General features: G+C 40.4%; 1 protein-coding gene and 4 non-coding genes across 6 annotated transcripts; 3 read left to right on the top strand and 2 right to left on the bottom strand.

The window, feature by feature from the left end:
• The first annotated feature begins 3,382 nt into the window (after positions 1–3,382).
• trnaw-cca (transfer RNA tryptophan (anticodon CCA)) lies at positions 3,383–3,454 on the top strand. Its single transcript has one exon. It is a non-coding gene; the product is annotated as a tRNA-Trp (tRNA).
• A 3,016-nt stretch (positions 3,455–6,470) lies between these two features.
• trnaw-cca (transfer RNA tryptophan (anticodon CCA)) lies at positions 6,471–6,542 on the top strand. The gene has a single exon. It is a non-coding gene; the product is annotated as a tRNA-Trp (tRNA).
• Positions 6,543–7,102: 560 nt separating this feature from the next.
• Positions 7,103–7,174, top strand: trnaw-cca (transfer RNA tryptophan (anticodon CCA)). Its single transcript has one exon. It is a non-coding gene; the product is annotated as a tRNA-Trp (tRNA).
• A 338-nt stretch (positions 7,175–7,512) lies between these two features.
• Positions 7,513–7,584, bottom strand: trnaw-cca (transfer RNA tryptophan (anticodon CCA)). Its single transcript has one exon. It is a non-coding gene; the product is annotated as a tRNA-Trp (tRNA).
• An 874-nt stretch (positions 7,585–8,458) lies between these two features.
• cul2 (cullin 2) lies at positions 8,459–20,187 on the bottom strand. Of its 2 annotated transcripts, none has more exons than XM_034108910.2 (21): positions 20,078–20,187; positions 18,810–18,949; positions 18,368–18,470; positions 18,156–18,250; positions 14,618–14,723; positions 14,361–14,443; positions 13,970–14,066; positions 13,647–13,757; positions 12,645–12,807; positions 12,441–12,565; positions 11,963–12,070; positions 11,461–11,520; positions 11,178–11,306; positions 10,970–11,056; positions 10,730–10,882; positions 10,528–10,605; positions 10,366–10,432; positions 9,994–10,196; positions 9,768–9,869; positions 9,552–9,668; positions 8,459–9,233 (listed from the first exon to the last, which is right to left on the bottom strand). In XM_034108910.2, exons 2-21 carry the CDS (start codon positions 18,926–18,928, stop codon positions 9,102–9,104), a joined length of 2,238 nt encoding a protein of 745 aa, XP_033964801.1. In that variant the 5' UTR covers positions 18,929–18,949; positions 20,078–20,187; the 3' UTR covers positions 8,459–9,101. The 2 variants fall into 2 exon arrangements, with proteins under 2 accessions (XP_033964801.1, XP_071063035.1); XM_071206934.1 differs by having other exon boundaries at positions 13,647–13,767; positions 13,971–14,066.
• Positions 20,188–20,308: the final 121 nt, after the last annotated feature.

Here is a 20,308-nt window from a genome sequence, read left to right as displayed (position 1 = left end):
GCAGGAAGTGTGGGAAGTGTTTCTCTCAACAGTTTTTCTCATAAATCAAGACATAATTGCGATGTCATGACAGCAACAAAAGAGATTCATCCTGATTTCCTCTCCAATTGCTTTTACAGCTAACCTGTTTGATGCGGTTCAACTGAACTGTGGTGGACTTTGGTTAGGTTTGAAAAATGTAACTCAGGTGCAGACACAAAACATGGTCCTTCCCTTATTAAAACAATCTAAGAACATAAGCTGCATTCAACAAGGCCTTCAGATCTCCATAGCAATTCTATCCTGCCACCAATTTCCCACACATGCACCAGTACTGCCTACACTTCTGTGTGCCACTTGTTCTGAAGCACTCTTCAGTTGCAGAATGGGCTTTTGCAATCAAAGGCTTCTGAAAATGTGACAGATGCCTCTTTCTCTTTTCATGTGATCCTCTGTCCTTCATGCTAAAGCTGAATCAACCAACCTTACTGCTGTCTTGGATGAATTATGCATGTTTTATGTTCTGTTTTTATGGCAAAAGTACACAACGCTTGTGATTTGTGTTGCATTGTAAAAGCAGCCATAGTTAAGTGTCAAAGCAATGCTGTGTTGCTGTCAGCTGCAGGAAGATTATACAACTGAAGTGACCCATGTGCGATTGCATCTTCATGTAGTCCAAAGGTCTCGGCTGGTCTGTGTTACAGTTATTGTTGACCCAGCGCCAAGTGTTCTCCAGAGGGGAAGACTACACATCTACATTTACAGTGCCACTGCATGGATCAATGGGCCAGTCGCCTCCATTCTGCTGAACCAAGGGAAATCATCAAGCACTGGTAAACAGAGGAGCAAGTGTGTGTGTGTGTGTGTGTGTGTGTGTGTGTGTGTGTGTGTGTGTGTGTGTGTGTGTGTGTGTGTGTGTGTGTGTGTGTGTGTGTGTGTGTGTGTGTGTGTGTGTGTGTGTGTGTGTGTGTGTGTGTTTCATAGTGTGTATGGGAGGAAGTGCTCTTTAAGAATGGGTGTTGATGTTGACCTACTTCGTCACTGTTTGCCATCAGTTGTGAAATCTACTACCGAGGCCATCCAGGAAGTTGAAAGTATTTCATCTGTCACTGTGGAGCTGAGTGTACAGGTGTGACGTGACGTAGTAGACAGTTAACTATGTGTTAAACATATAGTATTTATGTTTTGTGTGGTTGCACACACGCCTTTACTGTGCCATTCTAAAAAGCAGTTGGACTGCTTTCACTTTGGCACACTTACATACAAACCGCGGGTTATTTTGGTTCCATTCCATCCTCATTGCTCCACTGTATGAACTCACTTCCCTGCCAACACAACTAAAGGGAACAGTTCCATTGTTTCCTGAACGTTTTGGATGGCCAACCAAACAGACACACAAGAGACCAGAAGGAGAGCTCTTTAGCTTCACAACTGTTTGATTCCTTGTGGAGGAAACAGTGAACTACCACGAATAAAGTAATCACGATTTGTCATCTCCTTTGTGATAACAATGACAAGCTTCCCACTTTGTTTCCACAAGGGCCCCCCTGGGGGTCCCAACTGGCTCCGATTCTAAGGGGACAGCCGCTGGCTCTCCTCTGCCCACCTTCTGTCTCTTCCTTAGCCCGTGGAAAGCGCCATGTTGAGGCTCCGGTGTGGATACAGCGTGCTACAACAGCACACCGGGGCAGGGCTGTGTGGGAAGGGAGCTTACCTTTGCGATCGCCTTCTTATACCTCATAGCCGCTTGTTCGATAAGGCTTTCGACTTTTATATTCCCATCTCCACACGGAACGACCACCCGGGTCCTCCCGAAACACACCGTCACTTTCATTTTCCGCTGCGATTAATTCCAATGAGGAAAAAGCAGCGTAAAGACGACAATAAACATCCCCGGTGCGCGAAAACTAGATCCACAGTTGTCGAGAAGAAGTCGAAAAGTAGTTGTCTTTGTGTCCTCCGAGGAGAAGCCCAGCAGTAGATCCAGCGGCGGGGCTGGGTGGCGTCCTCCCTGTGTGCCGTGTTGACTCACTTGCACAAAGTTCCCAACAATCCAGCCAGAGCGCACCACTGCACTGACACTCCGAGCGCGCGCCCACATGTCAGAGCAGGCTAAGAATGTTTCCAGCAGCAGCCAACACAATGCAGGTTGGAGGCAAACCCATCGAAAGTCCAATTACTTGCTTTCTTATCATAGACGGTTGCGTAACACTTGGATTTGCAATATTTTCTTCCCACTGGTATAATATGGAAATCGTATACAATAGAGAGATTAGGAACATATTGTTGTTGATTTCATGATTAATAGCCACTGTGACTGCATTAAACCACCTTTTTATTTCTAGTTGTGTTGGTGACTTTAATTCATATGTGAGAGCCAGAGAATGCAACTTTATGGGGTCCTTAAAAATTAATGTGGCTAGGGCTGGATTAACCTGCAAAAGGGTCCCCTAACACACATTTCTCCAACCCATGTTGTGCCAAAAAGACAAGTAGTGTTAGTAGTGTTCCTTTGCGTTGCTATATTACAGTGAGTTTGAAATCATGTTTTAGAAAAAAATTCCAACCTGGGGTCATTGGGATCTGTAAGGGACCGGGGCCCTTGGGCAAGTTGCATGCTTAGTTGGTATAGCCTACTATCAAAGCATATGACACTATAAAAGACAGATTCAGTCCTGATGCTTATATCTACCTTTTATAAAAGCATTTCATTTGTGATTCCTGTGGTGTCAAACACTATCTTATCAGATGGAGATCTGTGAGTTTATGGTTAGGTAAATATTGGAAAACCTTTGGGCTCCAACTCAGAGCAATTACTGCAGATCTATTGCAACAAGTATTACGCTTGTTGTTACCACACTTCGTTTTGATCTATCTGTGCTGCCTGGGTGTTGGACATACACACTGATGTTGAGTTTGAATGAATGAGACAGAGCAAATGAGCTTAACTCTCTAGCAGAATAAGTTATAGGAGTCATATTCTCAGATGAAGCTGCTGAGACCTGCACTTATGCCACTGATAGCAAAGCATATATTACTGTTATGACTAAATTATTGAACTGCAGTGCAAAAGCAGAGATAAGCCTAAGGCTGGATCTACAATATGACCCAATTCACGGATAAAAGCTGCAACCTTTCTGCGCTTCACTCATTCCCTGCAGCTCTTGCTCTTTATGTTCTCATGTAGTCCAATTGAGTGAACATGAACACCAGTGCAATAGGGACAACCTCTTTTCAAAACTATATTATCACTGCTCAAAATCTGTCTGCATTAATACCCTCGCTTCTTGCTCTCAAGCTAACACATATAACCTAATGATGTATCTTCATATTGATTTGTTATCCCAGGAGTCACTGCTGGATACAAAAATTGGATGCAAAATGCCACTTCGTCCATCATCCTGACTCTGTGGCGCAACGGTAGCGCGTCTGACTCCAGATCAGAAGGTTGCGTGTTCAAATCACGTCAGGGTCAAGCAATAGGAATTTATTGGTGTATTACCCCAGGAAGGCAAAGGTGAATAAATATCCTTTTAGGTCATCAAAATCTCCATTTTTGCTCTTTATGGTGAGTGTTTTTCTTATTTTTGTCAGTAGAGGGAGTATGATACAAATGTGCAAGGGAAGGGAGGGGTTGTCAACATGGAGTGACACCAGTGACACATACAGTATATCAGGTTGAAAGAGTTCCTCTTTTTGAGGCTTACCAGTGATATCATACTTCACTCCTGGTGACTGCCATTTTATATTCATATTACTATCAATGTGTGATTTTTGTTAAAACCAACACACAAACCCTCAGTGTTTTTTATGTTAACTCAAATAAATGGTAAGATACCAGTTGCTGAATGAATCTGATATATTTGAGAGTTTCTTATATAGGAAAATAATAAGTTTCCTAAATTAACAATTCAGTTATTTATCCGAAACTGCTACGGTTAAATGATTCCCGGGCCTGCATTGTAGTTTGTCCACTGCACATCAGGAATGCATGGAGGAGGAGACAATGGTGGAAATGAAGAGCTTCACTGGGGCCCAGGACCCGCTGTGAAGGTTGTTTTGAATTTAAATATGTAATTCATAGTACTGGATGAAAGAGAGGTAAAAGAAGAGCCATGTGATTTTCTCTGCAGTTGTTAGGAAATGATAAGCAGATCTGAAATTAAGTGAAGTATGTCATGGCAAAGATGTGAGCCTGTTTACTGGTTGAAGGAATTACAGAAATGTAACAAGGAAAGTAACTTACATTCCTAGTAACTTTTTGATCCAAAAAGAAATTGCACCATGCCATGGTAGTAGTGTGAGCCTTGTTATTGGCTCAAACAATTACTTACTTTATAACACTAGGTGGAAATCGTTTTCTAAGAGTTTTACAATAAACAGAACTATTTGTCCATTCCTTGGAGTATTTTAACATACAATGTGATTGACGTTTTGTGGAAGTTTTATTTAATACCTACACAGTGGCAAATATCATCTTAGTATTGAGCGATACCTAACTTCATCTTCTCCATATTTACAGAATTGTCCTATGCAGAGAGGAAAGCATCAGCACATAAAGTAAACAATGCGTTTCTGTGTGCATGTGTGTGTGTTTGTATGCTGTATTTGTCAGCTGACAGTGAGGGTGTGACTTCCTCAGCATACATGCTCCAACCTGATCCTGAGAGTGATGGAGAACATTCCAGACACATCACTCCATCATCATCACCACCAAAACATTCAGCTATCACAATGTACACACAGAGGTGTAATTTACTACATCCTTCCTCTACCTCTATCAGGGCCTTCTAACTCCACCTTCCACCTTTTATTGATAAATGTAAAATGAGTGAATGTGGGGACTTGGCTATAAACTGAGAGGAAGATATTCTTTTTAAGGACAGTCACATGTATTGTGTATCATGGCTCCTCCCCATTACCTGCTTCATGTGATGCAATAACCTGCATGTCAAGGAAATGTACAAGAGAGAACATAAAGTACAAATAAGAGTAGTAGTAGTTGCACAGAACTTTGACTAATAATAGAGATATCATCTAAGTCATCATCACAGCCTGAAATCAGAATTACTGTTCACTTTAATTATCCTTTTTAAGGCCAGGTTTTATCATCAAATACATTAACGGTACTTTTTGTCTTTGAAGGAAAAGCAGGTTGATTTTGGTTTTCAGGAGCATGATACTGTGTTAAATTAACATTACATTGCAAAAATAAACCTACAGATTAAGACAAACTACTCAATCCCACTGTATCCATTACATTTTTTCCCATCTTTTAACTAATGTTAGTGTGTTTTTAAGTTGTTTTCCCACTTTGCAAACTAGCCATGTCTGTCAAATCATGATTTGATGCTTCTGAGAAGGCTAAATCCAGTGTTTTGTTTTCTATCTCCTCACCATTATTGCATCAGTCATTGTTTAATTGTTGCACAACTCCTCAGCAGACGGCTCCATGTGAGTCTGCACATGAAGATGCAGTTATTAGTTTATGTTGGCTTCAGTTCATGCCAATTGACTTGAAAGACAGCCTAAAACACTACAGATGTGTGATAAAACTCACAGTAAACAGTGTCTAACATTACTTAAATCACATTTCTGCCATCATTGCAGTCTGATGCAAGCTAAGGCATGTATTTTCTCCTGAAAAGTTTCCCTGATAACACACATTAGCAACTACTACCAAAGCACCTTCAATTGATATTACATTGCTTATAGCTCAAAGCAATATATAACCCTATGTTATGCAGAACATTTGACTAAGACCTTAAGCTACTAACCCTCAACATAAACATCAGGGTCTTTTAAAGTAGTTTCACTGCTGAACCGTACGGTAAATGTGCCCCCTCTGCAGGCTCTTCAAAGTAATACACCTTGTCTTCTCTCCAGGAATCTTCTTTGTTTGGATTAAGTGTAAAGCCTGTAATTGCAGTGTTTATGGGGATTGGGCCTCGAGTACACTGTGAACACACAGAATGTTGTTAGCTCTCTGATTTCCTGGATTTGCAAACTCTGCCTGCTGCTGTTTTGCATACACTTTCTGTATTGCAACTTTTTGATCACCCATGTAGCCCAACAACAAGTGTGATTAACATGAAAATTTATAGGTTTGCATATGATATTTGATCTCTACGTATTATATAAATAATCCCAACTGAAATCTAAGACTCTATATATAACTATGCGTTTTGCAGAAGTGTTTCTATGCGTTCCGTATAGCCTGATGAAAATGCTAAATGTTGGATTCTGTGATTCTGATTATTTAAAGAAATCTACAAATTTCAACTTTTGCTTTAAGTACTTCAAAATGATACTTAATTGATTTAAGGCTGATTTTAGTGGCAATAATCTGACATTTTACTAAATATTCACAAACAGGCAAATATAAAACCTTGGGCCTTGTAGTGGATACATCCTTCCGTACATGAATGCATATTTTTGCTCTAAACTAACAACTGTGAGTTTCACAAGAGACCAAAAAATAAGCTTTGTATGACCTTGTGGCGCAACGGTAGCGTGTCTGACTCCAGATCAGAAGGCTGCGTGTTCAAATCACGTCAGGGTCAATGGAAATAACCTTTAATTTGTGAGATGTGACAATGACAGTCTGGTCCCTTCCAGCTATGATCAGATGCAGAAAATACATGTATATCTGACAGGTTACGTGCTTTGTTGGATGCATTGGAAAAAACATGTAGTAAATCCTACACTTCATGTTGTATCATGCAACCTAAATATTAAGAAATCAATCAAAAGTTTTGAATGGTGAGAACATCCACCTACCTCCCGGATGAGCGGTAGTGTTGGGCCTTCATGATTCTCACTATAGCTGCTTGTAAATACATGTGCTCCTCATCTGCTCCATCTCCTAATGATCAGACAGATAGTTAGATTTATTAACATAGGAAAGGATAACGATAATGCATCAAAAACACATTCCCAAATACAAAACCTGGGGCCTTGTAGTGGATACATCCTGCCATACCTGTATGCTGTTTGCCTTTTGCTTTTTTTATCTCATCATTCTTCACACTCACACTCATGTCACAGAGTCAGTGTGGATTGTGCAGTGCTCTAACTTTAACAACTGTGACTTTCCCAGGACACCAAATATACAACTTTGTATGACCTTGTGGCGCAACGGTAGCGCGTCTGACTCCAGATCAGAAGGCTGCGTGTTCAAATCACGTCAGGGTCAGAGGAACTGTCCTTTATTCATAAAAACTGAGACATGACAATCACATTCTCTGGCATGTTCAGTTTCTGTACATCTATAGATCAGATCCTGTGCTTTGTTAGATGCATTGTTAATGTCAACACGTAATATGATATGCAACCTAATTCAAATGACATTATGACAGACTAAAAAATAAGTAAGCTATTAAATTATTTCAATTAAAAACCCTTTGAGAATGTACATCATACGATCTTTTGATATGCTTTTATGTTACTGCGAGTATCTAAGTTCTTGTTGCACTGCCTTATCAGGATCAATCTGGTGGTCCTTACATTCAGGATACTGTGGATGAAAAGGACTGACCTCGACGTGATTTGAACACGCAACCTTCTGATCTGGAGTCAGACGCGCTACCGTTGCGCCACGAGGTCCTGCCGCCCATTTCAGCCATATTAAAACAATATAAATTAAGACAAACATAGACAAGGATGTATTTTTACATTTCCATATTTGAATTGACAAAATATTAATATATTTCATATAGCAAATATGCAACACATGTAAGCCATAATTCATAAAGCTACCTTCTAGTACTGTGGATAACAAAACAATGGTTTGTGTTATTAATTATTGTTTATTATTCTTTCCTGATAAAAAGCTTTACTGACTGCCTTTCGGCTGCGTCAGCACCATGGACAGCTGTCAGCTCAACAGCTGGCTTACTCCGCACGTGCTGACGTAGTCGTGACGCACTTTTATTTAGCAGTCATTTACACGAATACGTTACGCTAATAGCTGAGCATCTTCTAATGACAGTACTGTACTATGCACATTGAAGAGATGAATGCTGGGAAAAGTGGCTGCAATTAAAAAAGCCTCTTCTCTGGGACACAAACAACTGTGCTGGGTTCGGTTGTAGTTTAGTAGTTCCTTGTAAACAGATTTATTGCTGGATGTTCTTGAGCAAACTGCTGTTTGCATATGAAAAGCATTCCACTGCTTGGTATTCTCAAAGCAAATGCATAACATCTCCATTGTTGTTAGGAGTTTCAATGAGCTCCTTTGTTTTCACCAAACAGACCGGAGCCACAGTGACTTCTCATCTTCTTCCCTAGTCGGGACTGCAGTAAAGTCAATTATTTTCTTACATTTGATTAATCAAAAGGAACATCACTCCCTGAAGCAGCTTCACAGGAAAAGCCTGGTGCTGCTAAAATGCCAGTATCACATTCACAGCACACATTGACAAACACCACCAGAAATGAATGACATATGGATACACTTGACAAATGTTTACATAAAACCTTTCAGTGTTTTTATTCATTTATTTGACAAGCAGCAGGATCATGTTTGTCACCTCATTTTTTCTTTACATTTGAAAGTAGATACAATAGTCAGTATACCAGTTTTATTACAATATGTTTTCCTAACTTCAGTACATTTAACAAAGAAAAAAATAAAATAAACACACAACTGCAAACGTGAGAAAAGAAAGCATGTTTTTTCTAATGTGTAGCCAACAAAGTCTCATTGATGTCACAACTCTTCCTCCGGGTTTCTTTTTTTCCCTTATTTTCGGTCGTCTAGTATGTTGATCATCTCTTTCCTCTCAAACAGCGATAGGCATTTTCTTTTTGTCGTTTGACGCACAGGTGCGCGGCACTGGTGATGTTGTAAACAGCTTAAAATCAGAAGGTGGGCGGGTTTGGAGGAGGGTCTTGAGGGTGGTTGTGTTAGCTGGCTGTCCGAACGTGACTCGATGACCTTTTCTCGTGTTCAAAGATGGAGGCACCAGTCCTGCTTTTTAGTCACCGCACATAATCACAGCAGACAGCTACAGTCCAAAACCTAAATGGATGAATGAGTCTGTTTTGTTATTAATTTTGCGTTTTAAACCTGCATCTGCCGGTCAGTCACACAGGCAAGTGTTTGTGTGGAAGCGCTCCCTCTACGCCACGTAGCTGTACTCGTCTGCCGAGGTCTGGCTTCGCTCGATGTACTGCTTGTCGATGAGCACCTCGATGCACTTCTTGATCATGCTGATACTTGGGTTGAACCTGGCTTTGGACTGATTGATGACCTGCGCACAGAGACATTTAGAAAAATGTGATTGGACAGTTTTTGTAATGTTAAAAACAGGGTTGCAACATACTGCTATAGATACATGATTTTGAAATGTGTTATGTAAATGTTTTTCTAAATTATATCTATATTATGATCTCTTTGTGTGTGCATGTACTGTAAGTATATATAATATGTTGGACTACAATACTGTATTTGTTTAGTGAATCTGTGAATATGTGCAGGCTTAGTGTAACTTGTTTAATAACCAAAAGCTAAAAGAAAGATACTGTAAACACAAATATTAGGATTTTGTATGAAGAGAACTTCCACCCACCTCCTGGATGAGGGCGTTGTGTCGGAGCACCTTTCGAGCTTTCATGATTCTGACTATAGCAGCTTGTAAATACATTTTGCGGTCCTCGTCTACAGCGCTCCTCGTTTGCTCCATCTCCTAAAGATCAGACAGATATAATGTTGTTAGAATGATCAACATAACAGGACAGGATTACAGCAAAGCATATTTAGAATGAAGGATAACCATTTGTCTGACCTGTGGTGTGTCTTTCTGCATTGATGTTGTGATCTTGAACTTTGTCCTTTTACTGGTGAAGCTCATATTTAATGAAAACGTGGACTCGGTTTCAATCTCCTCCTGTAAGCAAAGAGGAAATTATTTATTTATTCAAATCTATAAGGACTTCACACAAAATGTGGTACCATCGGTAACGACAAACACCATCCCTGGTTATGGGATGTGCATCAAATTGCACTCGGACCTTTTGTGAGTCGTGGTTGAGCATCTTGACGTCAAGCAGGGACCTGATGGTCTTCTGGAGCTCCTTCTCGTTCATCTGGGTTCCGTCCTGCAGCTCCTTGTAGGTCACCGTCAGGCTGTTGTTGAAGGCCAGCAGCACAGCCATCTGGTAGGTGGTCACCATGGCAACGTAGGGCTTGGACAGGTAGTTCATCTTCACCTCACCTGAGATGAGCAAATGCGGATGAAACATACGATCGAAACAACTACATGTTTTTCAAGAATAGAATTATCCCATTCAAATTCAGGGATCTTCATATATTTGCTCATATATATGCACTTTTATATTAAAATCTAGCAAAAGTTAGCTTTAAATGGTGTATGTGTGCGTTACCTGTGCAGAGATAGTGCAGCCAGGTCAGCTTCCTCCCACTGAAGTGCTGATTATAGAACAACTCAAACTGTAAAAGAAGATAAAGACAGAATGTATTATTTCATCTGCTCCTTTATTTAATTGGAACTAAAAACTGACAATCAATCTGAGCTTCAAACTCACCATCTGCACACTCTTCTCTAGTTCTTGAGGGATGGCGAATGTGGAGGAGGGGACGTGTGTGAGGGGCCATGCTCCAGCCTGAAATCAGATAGCATTTATCACAACATTACACATTTTGAAGTCTTAATTATATATCTAACCATGTCAATGACTCTCTTAGATGTTAATCCCATGATTGTGAATAGGAGTGAGTCCTCCTCACCTGTAATACATAGATCTGGAAGCTGATGCCCAGGTCCACCACCGTCTCCTGTGTCTTGATGAAATTGTTGAACTTGTTGTTGAGGTCGGCGCTCACGCTCATGTCGGTGTACATTCTGTGCAGTTTGCTCGTGAACTCGTAGCCACAGGCTTGCTGTAGGGATAAAGAGGAGAGAGGATGTGTGTGAGCAGAGCACAGTCAGAAAAAAAATAAGTCTTAATATTTAGTTTTTGCATTTACCTTTAGTTTGTTGATCATGGCTTCTTCAGAGTCCATTGACAATGATAAACCGTGTATTAACCGCTTTGCTAGCATTCTGGCGTAAAACTGTGGAAAACGAAGAAAATCATTACATCAGAGCGCTGTAGTTCATCTGAATGTCACAAGGTTTTCGAAAGAAAAATAATGTGCTTTTCTTATTTTCCAGCATAAGAGGAATTGTGCTCACCTTTTGAAAGATGTCCTTGTCGTCTATGTACTTGAACACTGTGATGAAGCTCGTCAGCTTGTCCTCCACCTCGTTCTCCGTCATTCCCTTCGCAGACTTCTTCAGGAGGTTGTCGCAGTATTTCGCCAGCTGCACAAAGACACAGGGAGGGGACATGACCTGGTCAAGGCAGTGTGTATAATACAGTGTGTACGCCTGTGTGTGTGTGTGTGTGTGTGTGTGTGTGTGTGTGTGTGTGTGTGTGTGTGTGTGTGTGTGTGTGTGTGTGTGTGTGTGCACCCACCAGTTCAGGGGCTTTACAGATGGACTTGGGCTCTCTGAAGTTCACCACAGACGTCAAAGCCTGAGGACGAGAAATCCAATAAACACGTTCAATACAATAGTTGATCATGGATGAAGCTTTTAAAGGGGACCCTGGGCTTCAGAAACTCAATGCATTCTGGGAAATGTAGGCACTTTCGACAGGAGAACTTTCGACAGGAGAACTTTCGACAGGAGAACTTTCGACAGGAGAACTTTCGACAGGAGAACTTTCGACAGGAGAACTTTCTCCGACAATATAGCATACACTGAGGAATTATTGCTTGAAATTGTCTTCATTTACCATGGTGACACAAAGTGACACATGTTCCCTTTAAACATGCACCTAATTGTACATAGAATTAACACATAACTGCTGTTTGCCGTAAAAAAAGAGTAACTCAGTTTTGATATCTAGCAACTGCAATAAATATGTTTAATAAGGCGGAAGCTATTCTGGGAGTTTAGAGTCTGGGGTTTATTACCTTATCGAGTGCACTCATGAAGTGCTGATCTCCATTTAGAACTGTGTTTATGAGTTGAACGAATTTACTGTGGACCTCCAGCACTGACTCCACAAACAGGGTTGGCATCTAGAGAGGTCAGAAAAGAGAGAGAACAAAAAAGAAAAGTTGTATCAAAAGACAAATCTTCAAGTTTACACACTAAAATTACTTTTTTTAGAGCAGATGAAATAATCGATCTCAGTCTATCTATTTTACCGTACTGGGACCACACGGACAAAAAAAAGCATTTTTTCCAGGTCTCTATGCTATAAATTAAATGGTTGTATCGATATTACTTCAAAAAACAAACAATTCTATCCACAACACTGAACAAGAAAAAAGCCATAATTGAACTTGTAACTTTTTTTTTCCTTTTAAAGCTTCCACAGTTATTTTCCAAAAAAGAACGGCATCTTGAAAACCCACTATTCTGCATTTGCAGGTATGTGGTACTAACGTTTTCCTGAGAGAGGTTACTGGTGCCTCGGATGCCCTCGTTGTGGATGTGGACCTGCAGCTCCTGGATCATGTGGGGCAGCCCGCTGGCCACGGCCCGCAGCAGGGTGTACATGTTGGCCATGTCTACACAAAACAACACATAAAGTTTAATTCCAATGCTGCAACTCAATGTGTGACTGTAATTTTCCTAACCCGGACTGACCTTCTCTCTTCTCCTGCCGGATGATGCTCTGGCACTCCCCGTGCAGGAACTGCAGGTGATCGGCCACCATCCTCTGCTGGCATTCATGGATGACTTTGGCATAGGAGCTGGGGTGCAGGTACTTCCGACATCTCATCTCTTCGTCTTTCAACCGGCCCAAAACCTTGAGGAAAAATAGATCGAAAGGAGAAAGAGAATAGGTTCAGTTTCTCAAATCCAACAGAAATCCAACAAATTCAATGTTCATATCAATGTGTCTTGAAATTTGGCAAAAATATCCAATTATTAATATAGAAAGAAAGTTTAACATGATAACATCGGACAACTTTTAAATGATATAATAAAAACAGTCTTAAAATGAAATTGTGTGCACTGTACTGTAATACAGTGCTGCTCATTACAGGAGTATCACATAATGCGCCAATGCCTGGATAAGCTTTAATGATGATCCTGTTTACAGGCTTGAGGGATAAATCTGATTATTGCGGGAATAAATGAATAAGCGTTAGAGAGGAGAGCGATGGAGAGGTCATGGCAGCTGAATTTGCTCAGGGGTGGTGAGTTAATGGTGGAGATAATACTCAGATTTAAGCTCTTATGTCACCAGACAGACATGACCTGACAGTTCAAACACACACAGGCCCGGGTTGAGTATAAATGGATGTGATGGATGCTGGTGAACACAAGATGCAGGGTTAGTCATCCTCAAATCAAGCTGCGTCTTTGACTTTATACAGAACACCATCAGCTTTATAATAAGGGTATAACTGTGATACAGCAGCTCAGAGGCTCAGATGGCAGCTTGAAGATACCTAGTGTTGTAGAGACTATAATTTAGCTGCTGAAACGAAATGATTAACAAGTGCAGGTGATTTTAATAACCCCGGGACAGACACATCTCCAAACATCCCACGCTCACAATAAACAAAGTGACAACCCAACTGCATTCCTTGCCCCTCCCCCAGCATCCACATACTTGCATTATCTTTCCATCAATCCTACCTTCTCCATGTACTGTGAGCAGTTGGATTCTTGCAGTAGATTGGAGGCTTCTTGTTTGTAGTACTCTCCCGTTTTTGACAGAAATGGCCCCTCGAATATTTCCTGATAAAACTGTGAATACAGTAGGAGAATGTGGCGCGCATAGAATTTACTGTACATGTATACAAAACATGGTCTTACATGAGTCTACTGTACACACAAATATATAAAAAAGAGATTTAGCAGCACAACAAAACAGTTTTTGCAAGACATCTACGTATAAATTATTTGATATAAAAATGCAGATTTTTTTTAATACTGTGTGTCATTATTTGTTGTCTTACCTTTAGTGGAAACTTCTTCTTGTACTGTTCAACATGAACAAAGGAGTTGATGACCCCGTGGATTACCTTCTGGTTGGGGTTCTCACCACAACGATCACTGTAAAATGAGAATAGAATTAGAGCTAAATTCGATGTTTGTTTTGTGGTTTTATTGTGATCACTGAAATTATTAGAAATGTTGGAAAACCTGTTGGGTGTAGGTTAAAGACGGCTACACATCCAGTCATAAACAGTGAGAAAGAATGGAAATCTGGCATTGTAAAAATATTAATTCTAGAGTATCATGACGTAATAGGCTATCCCTGTTTTCTCCAACATTGCTGAAAGCCTGAAACATTCATCTTAGACAACAAAAAGCACTCTTGTGGTTCAGTTAGTGTGAAAAACATACTTTTTGATTTCATTCAGCAACATCCTGATCAGGACAGCCTCAAGGGGCTCGATCATTAGCTTCCTCCACATATCTAGCGCCAACTGCAACGACAAATGAAAAGACAGCAGTTAACAAAAGTGTAAACAGATATACGAGTAGGTCATCGAATGAAAGTTAAAATCTTGACATGAGCACTGGACTCATAGAAGTTGAATCACACTAATCTCTTAATAAAGTGGATTTTTTTGTATACCAGTACAAGAAACAGTCAGTACCTCTCCAATCTCCATGAGCGGCTCGTTCATGTCCACCCCCCCGTAGCCGTACTGTAGGTCTGCTTCTGTTAGTTTGTTCTTCTTGATGAACTGAGTGTTGAGATACCTGAACAGAATGGGGGGGAGGTCAACATGTTAAAATATCAGATGTTTGAGAATCATTTCAGGAGAAACTTATACCACCTGCTGACACTCATGAAGTGACACATAAAATAATTTGTGAATATCAAATGGGAAATGCCAGTTTTTCCAGGGTTCCTACAGTTTAAAGGTCCCATGTCATGCTTTTCCGGTTATTACCCGTCCCCTTGTGTGTTATGAAGGTTTTTATGCATGTAAACGGTCTGCAGAGTCACAAACCCTCAAAGTACACCCTGTAGCGAGTACAACTCTAACACAGAAAAGACCTGTCTATGCTGCCCCAGAACGCCTCGTTGGAGATTTCTCTTTTTACATTGTTTACTTCCTGGGTATGGTGACATGCCCATACCCAAATGGACCAATCCGTGGAGCTACACACACACACACACACACACACACACACACACACACACACACACACACACACACACACACACACACACACACACACACACACACACACACACACACACACACACACACACACACACACACACACACACACACACACACACACACACACACACACACACACACACACACACACACACACACACACACACACACACACACACACACACACACACACACACACACACACACACACACACACACACACACACACACACACACACACTCTCAGCGGCTACACTGTAGGTGCGCCGCGTTTGGGGGTGCGGGGGAGCCTCGCAGATGGGGGTGCTGCAGCACCCCCAGCACCCACCCCCCCCTTCCTGCGTCCATTCGTGATGTCTCGCAGACCCCACGCAGCAAGCAGGAAATGAACCCAGCTCACACTGTCCGCTCCTCGCAGCAGCGAGCCGCGCAACGTCCCGCCAACACGCCACCCAGACCCCACGCAGCATTCTCACCTGTTTGTTATTACTGGTGTCATTTTCTGGTTGCCAACGCCATTGTGACACATAATCACTGATGTTCCGCTGTAACGGTGGTAGACTCATCAGAACAGAGTGAGCGAGCTGACCAATCAGAGCACAGTGGGCTCATAGGGAGGGGGGGGAGCTCCAACAAGCCGTGTAGGACAGAGAGTGAATGCACATACTATACAGAGATGCTGTATGAGAAACAGAATTTAATTGGGAGGGATGAAACCCTGTTTTAATGGTCACACATGCAGAGCACACAGTGAAATTTGGCCTCTGTATTTAACCCATCCTAGTACCAGGAGTCTAGTACTAGGAGCAGTGGGCAGCTAGTGGGCAGCTAGTGTACAGCGAGGGGGGAAGGGGGGTGTCCGGTGCTTTGCTCAAGGGCACCACGGCAGAACCTCTCCAAGTAGCAGTCCACACTCCATATTTTTTAAGGTCTGGTCAGGGACTTGAACCGGCGACCCTACAGCTCCCAGTCCAAGCCCTTACTGACTGAGCCACTGCCGGGCAAACCTATGTGAGTTTGGAAAATTGCACAATATAAATCTATTCTAGTAGACCTCAACAATGGAATTATGATCAGTAGAAATGGCCATGACATGGGACCTTTAATGAAAGTTATAGTTAAGGCTTTTTAACACCACACCAAGACCAGTTTTAAGGGAGTTTTTCCCATTATCCGGATCAACATAAGTGAAACCTTTGGTAAATTATTCAAATGTAAACAATATACATAATTTGCAATGTCAGAAAAAAATATGAATAAAACCCAATTTAAATGTATTAAATACCAATAAGACCTTGACTTTTGTTTAAGAAAATGCAATGCCTTTAAGCCTTTAAGACAGCTAAAAGGGCCGCTACTTTTAGGGGCAATGTTCTGTACAGAGTATAAGTGGTTTCATTTTGTGTAACAAGCAATAAACCAATCCACTGCAGTTTATGGATGTAGCATTCCTTTCTGCCAACTTCATGGTTTCAGTGACACAGAATCCCTATAGTCATAGATACACTGTGTAACAGCTGGGTTGAATTCTTGTTTTTAACCTGAGTCCATTAACTAGCCAGAACATAGGTTATACATTGATATGTTAGTGAAAGAAAACAGCTTGATATTATTCAGATAATTTTACCAGGAATCAATAGGTTTGACATATTATTAACTATGAAGCATATTACAATTGTCTTATGTGAAAGGATCGAAGTACTAAAATAAACCAAGTCTGCAGCTCTACAGAGTATTTTAACACATTGTTTGGGTTTTACAGCCCACACATTTGTGGTTGTGTCTCGCTCCTTATTAACCCTCTGTAGGCAGCACTTTGTGGCAAAAAGCTGTGATAATATCAGGGTGCCCTACCTGCCCAGAACAAAACAGCAGACTTACATAAAAGTCATTGTTAGTCAGACACTTTGACTTACAGGAGGAAAAGCTCAGGTGTAGTTCATTACACTAACAATGGCTCATAATTTACACCTGTGTGAAGAGTCAAAAAGTCTTCTGTGACAACGGAGTAAAAGTTGGGTTTCTGTCTGCACATGGTAGTAGGAAATGAGAAAGATTCATTTAATTCTGGTGTCACTAATCACAGATACTATGATGTTGAAATACATACACCAGTATTGTTTCGAAATTTCATAAAGGACGCAAGTTAGCAGAAGGAAGGCTACCACACAGGCTGACACAGTTTTTGATAGCTTTCATAACGCAGATCCATGATGTTTAATTCAGTCCACCTTAAATGATGTGAAGTTTTCACAGCTGTGCCTCAGTTAGGGTTAGCCGCTAACCCAGCACAGCAATCACCCTTAGCCTGATTTTCTTCCAACAGTCAAGTATAAAACACCAGCATCAAGGGTTATACGACTGCTAATACAACTGCTAGTGTTGAGTAATACTAACCATCAAACCTAAGAAGCAGAATTATAATTTCAGGTGTTTGTTTTGATTCAGTTGGCACTTTAATCTAACCTCGATTACAGGATAATTTGAGGTTGAAAGCAGGCTTGTATGTTTCCCAGACTTCAGGTGAGGATATTAGGTGACCCTCTTCTATATTAAGAACTGAACACATTCACCACTAAAGCCAAGAGCCTCTCTCTCTCTCTCTCTCTCTCACTCACTCACAGGGACAAAATTAATTACAAAGGCATATGTATGCACAGACGGTCTGGTGGGAAGTTCATAAAAATAGATCTGAGGGAGTATTGATTTAGAATGGATAAGGACACATCAAATGCACAATGGCACTTCGAACTTGAGGTAATATTTAAAGTGTACAAAAACGTTATGCTAGCTTGTGGATGAATGAGTACACTCTGCACCGAAGGACATTGACACAAAAATGTTTGCTTAATCTCCAATTGGAAAACCTTGAAGATACAACAAATTATAATTAAGATGGAGAAGAAGAAAGGACATCTCTTAACGGCGTGTTAGCATACTGACTCGATGATATGAAATACAGTCAATTATAAACAAAGAAAATGAAAGGCAGCAATGTTACCTGTACAAGCAGTCCATGTAGTCAGCTCCTTTGCTGTACTCGTCCCAGTATCTGTGGTACATCACTAACACCTTCTCCTCTGATTCCAGGACTTTCTAAAATGCACACACACAAAATGTACATGCGTTATATAAAGATGCGCAACACAGAAATAAAATGCTAGCAGAAGGGTTTTCTTTGCCAGCTGTTAAAAAGCTCTTGAGAATGCTTACCTTGTACAACTGCCGAACATGATTCTCAAGAAACACCTTGGTCTCTGTGTATAATCTCTCACCCAAAGGCTCTGGGTATGCAACGCACAAGGCATAAATGTCACTGGTCCCCGAATGAAGGATAATAACTTAGTTTCGATATCATGGTTTCATTATGAATAGATGCAAATATAGTTAACAAAGATGTACCAGATATAGATTTTGCTATAATAAATGAATAGTTGCTTTGCCTCTGTCTAAAGAAACATCTTGTTTAACACTTACAGCATACAGTATCAACTATAAACTATTACAGATTTTATAAAAAAGAAAATTGGCTAATTTATAAAAACTAAATTAACCAAATCTTTGACTTCATGTCCATAAACACTATTCTAAAACTTTGCAGACATCTTTGTAATCTTGTACTAATATAAATCTGGAGCAAGTTTGCATAGGATACGAGAATCGATCATTCCACGTGGTTCTCTCCACATAGTCAAGCATCACCACAGCCTTGATTGTCGTCAGTAGCTTGTTCCATGTCTCGTCAAAATCCACCACCCGCGGCTTTAAGGACATTGTAACGCTACTCTTTGACCCCTGATAGAAAGAAAAGAGAAACAAGAATGCAGAAGTCAGTAAATAAATTAAAACTGAACACATACATTTGTAGACTCTTCCAGTTTTACAATGTTAATGTAATGTTATCTTTCCCTTCACGCAGTTTATTATAGTATATTAATGTTCTCTAAATGAATAGATTTTTACTTTAGGAATAAACCAGGCAGCAACTGAAAGTAAAACAAATGTATCCTTAGCAACGTGACAAAATGAACATAATGTTGGGCACACTTTTCAATTCATTTTATTAAGCTCATTACACTAAATATTTGAATATTTAATAATTAATTGTCATTTCTAAAGATAACAGGTCATAAAAATGTATTTAATCAAGAGTAATTACATAACACAGATGATAGAATATAGGGCAAATTGAACATGCATGTCAACAGAAATGAGTCTAATGATAGTCTGCTACAAAACAGCTACTTCTATGATAGCAACAGATGAGATAAACATTGTGTTCCAAGTTCATGGAAGTAATACTAACGTTCAACAATAGTGAAAGAAAACACAACATTTTAGTAGCTTCGTAACTTACCAGACGACACTTGCGCATGTATAATATATAAACTACTGTATGTGCCAAAGACAAATCAAAGATAACCTGGAAGTTGGGGAAACTAGGCCCTGTGTTGTTTCTCGTCATTCATACCAGTTGATTTCACGTCAGTGAAAACATTGCAACATCATCATAGTTTTTCTTGCTATCCAATTCACGTAAACTGATATCCGTCTATCAAAAGATAGTTATAATATTACTAAATAAACAGCCATCTTGCAGTCATGATAAAGGCAGCCAAGTAAAGGTTACTAGCTAGCGGAATGCCAATCCCAAAATAGGATAGCTAGCTAAAAGGCTAGTTAGCTTCTAGCTCGCATGCTACTTCTTCCTGCTCAAGTCCCAGCAGTTCTGATGGATCGGCTAGCAGCTAGCTGTTAGTCAGCTAGCAGAAAGCTAGCAACAGCTAGCTCAGCTATCGCTAGCAAATGCTCATCTTCTCTGCAATTACCCCACATTTGTACTGACAGCTCAGGAAAACATGTTGCTGTTGTGAAACGAAACATCTGAAAGAGGTCAAGCGTTGACTTCTGAATAATACGTACCTCTGTTTAGTATTTATTTGTTATAAAACTCAAGTTTCTCCGCTGTCACAGGCTTGATTTGTCTCACTTACAGGTCTTCCCTACCTCTGAGATTATACCATTGTATTCGACGGGGGTGTATTATGAACAAGCGTAATTGTTCGTTACGATTTTTTGCTTTTTACCATGGTAACGTGTCTTTGAGATTGTTTATATTTGAAATAAAAAATTATATATATTTACACACTGATA

This window comes from Pseudochaenichthys georgianus, chromosome 20 (assembly GCF_902827115.2).
Source record: "Pseudochaenichthys georgianus chromosome 20, fPseGeo1.2, whole genome shotgun sequence".
NCBI lineage: Eukaryota > Metazoa > Chordata > Actinopteri > Perciformes > Channichthyidae > Pseudochaenichthys > Pseudochaenichthys georgianus.
Note: the sequence above shows the minus strand (reverse complement) of the source record. Positions and strands in the feature narration are given on the sequence as shown.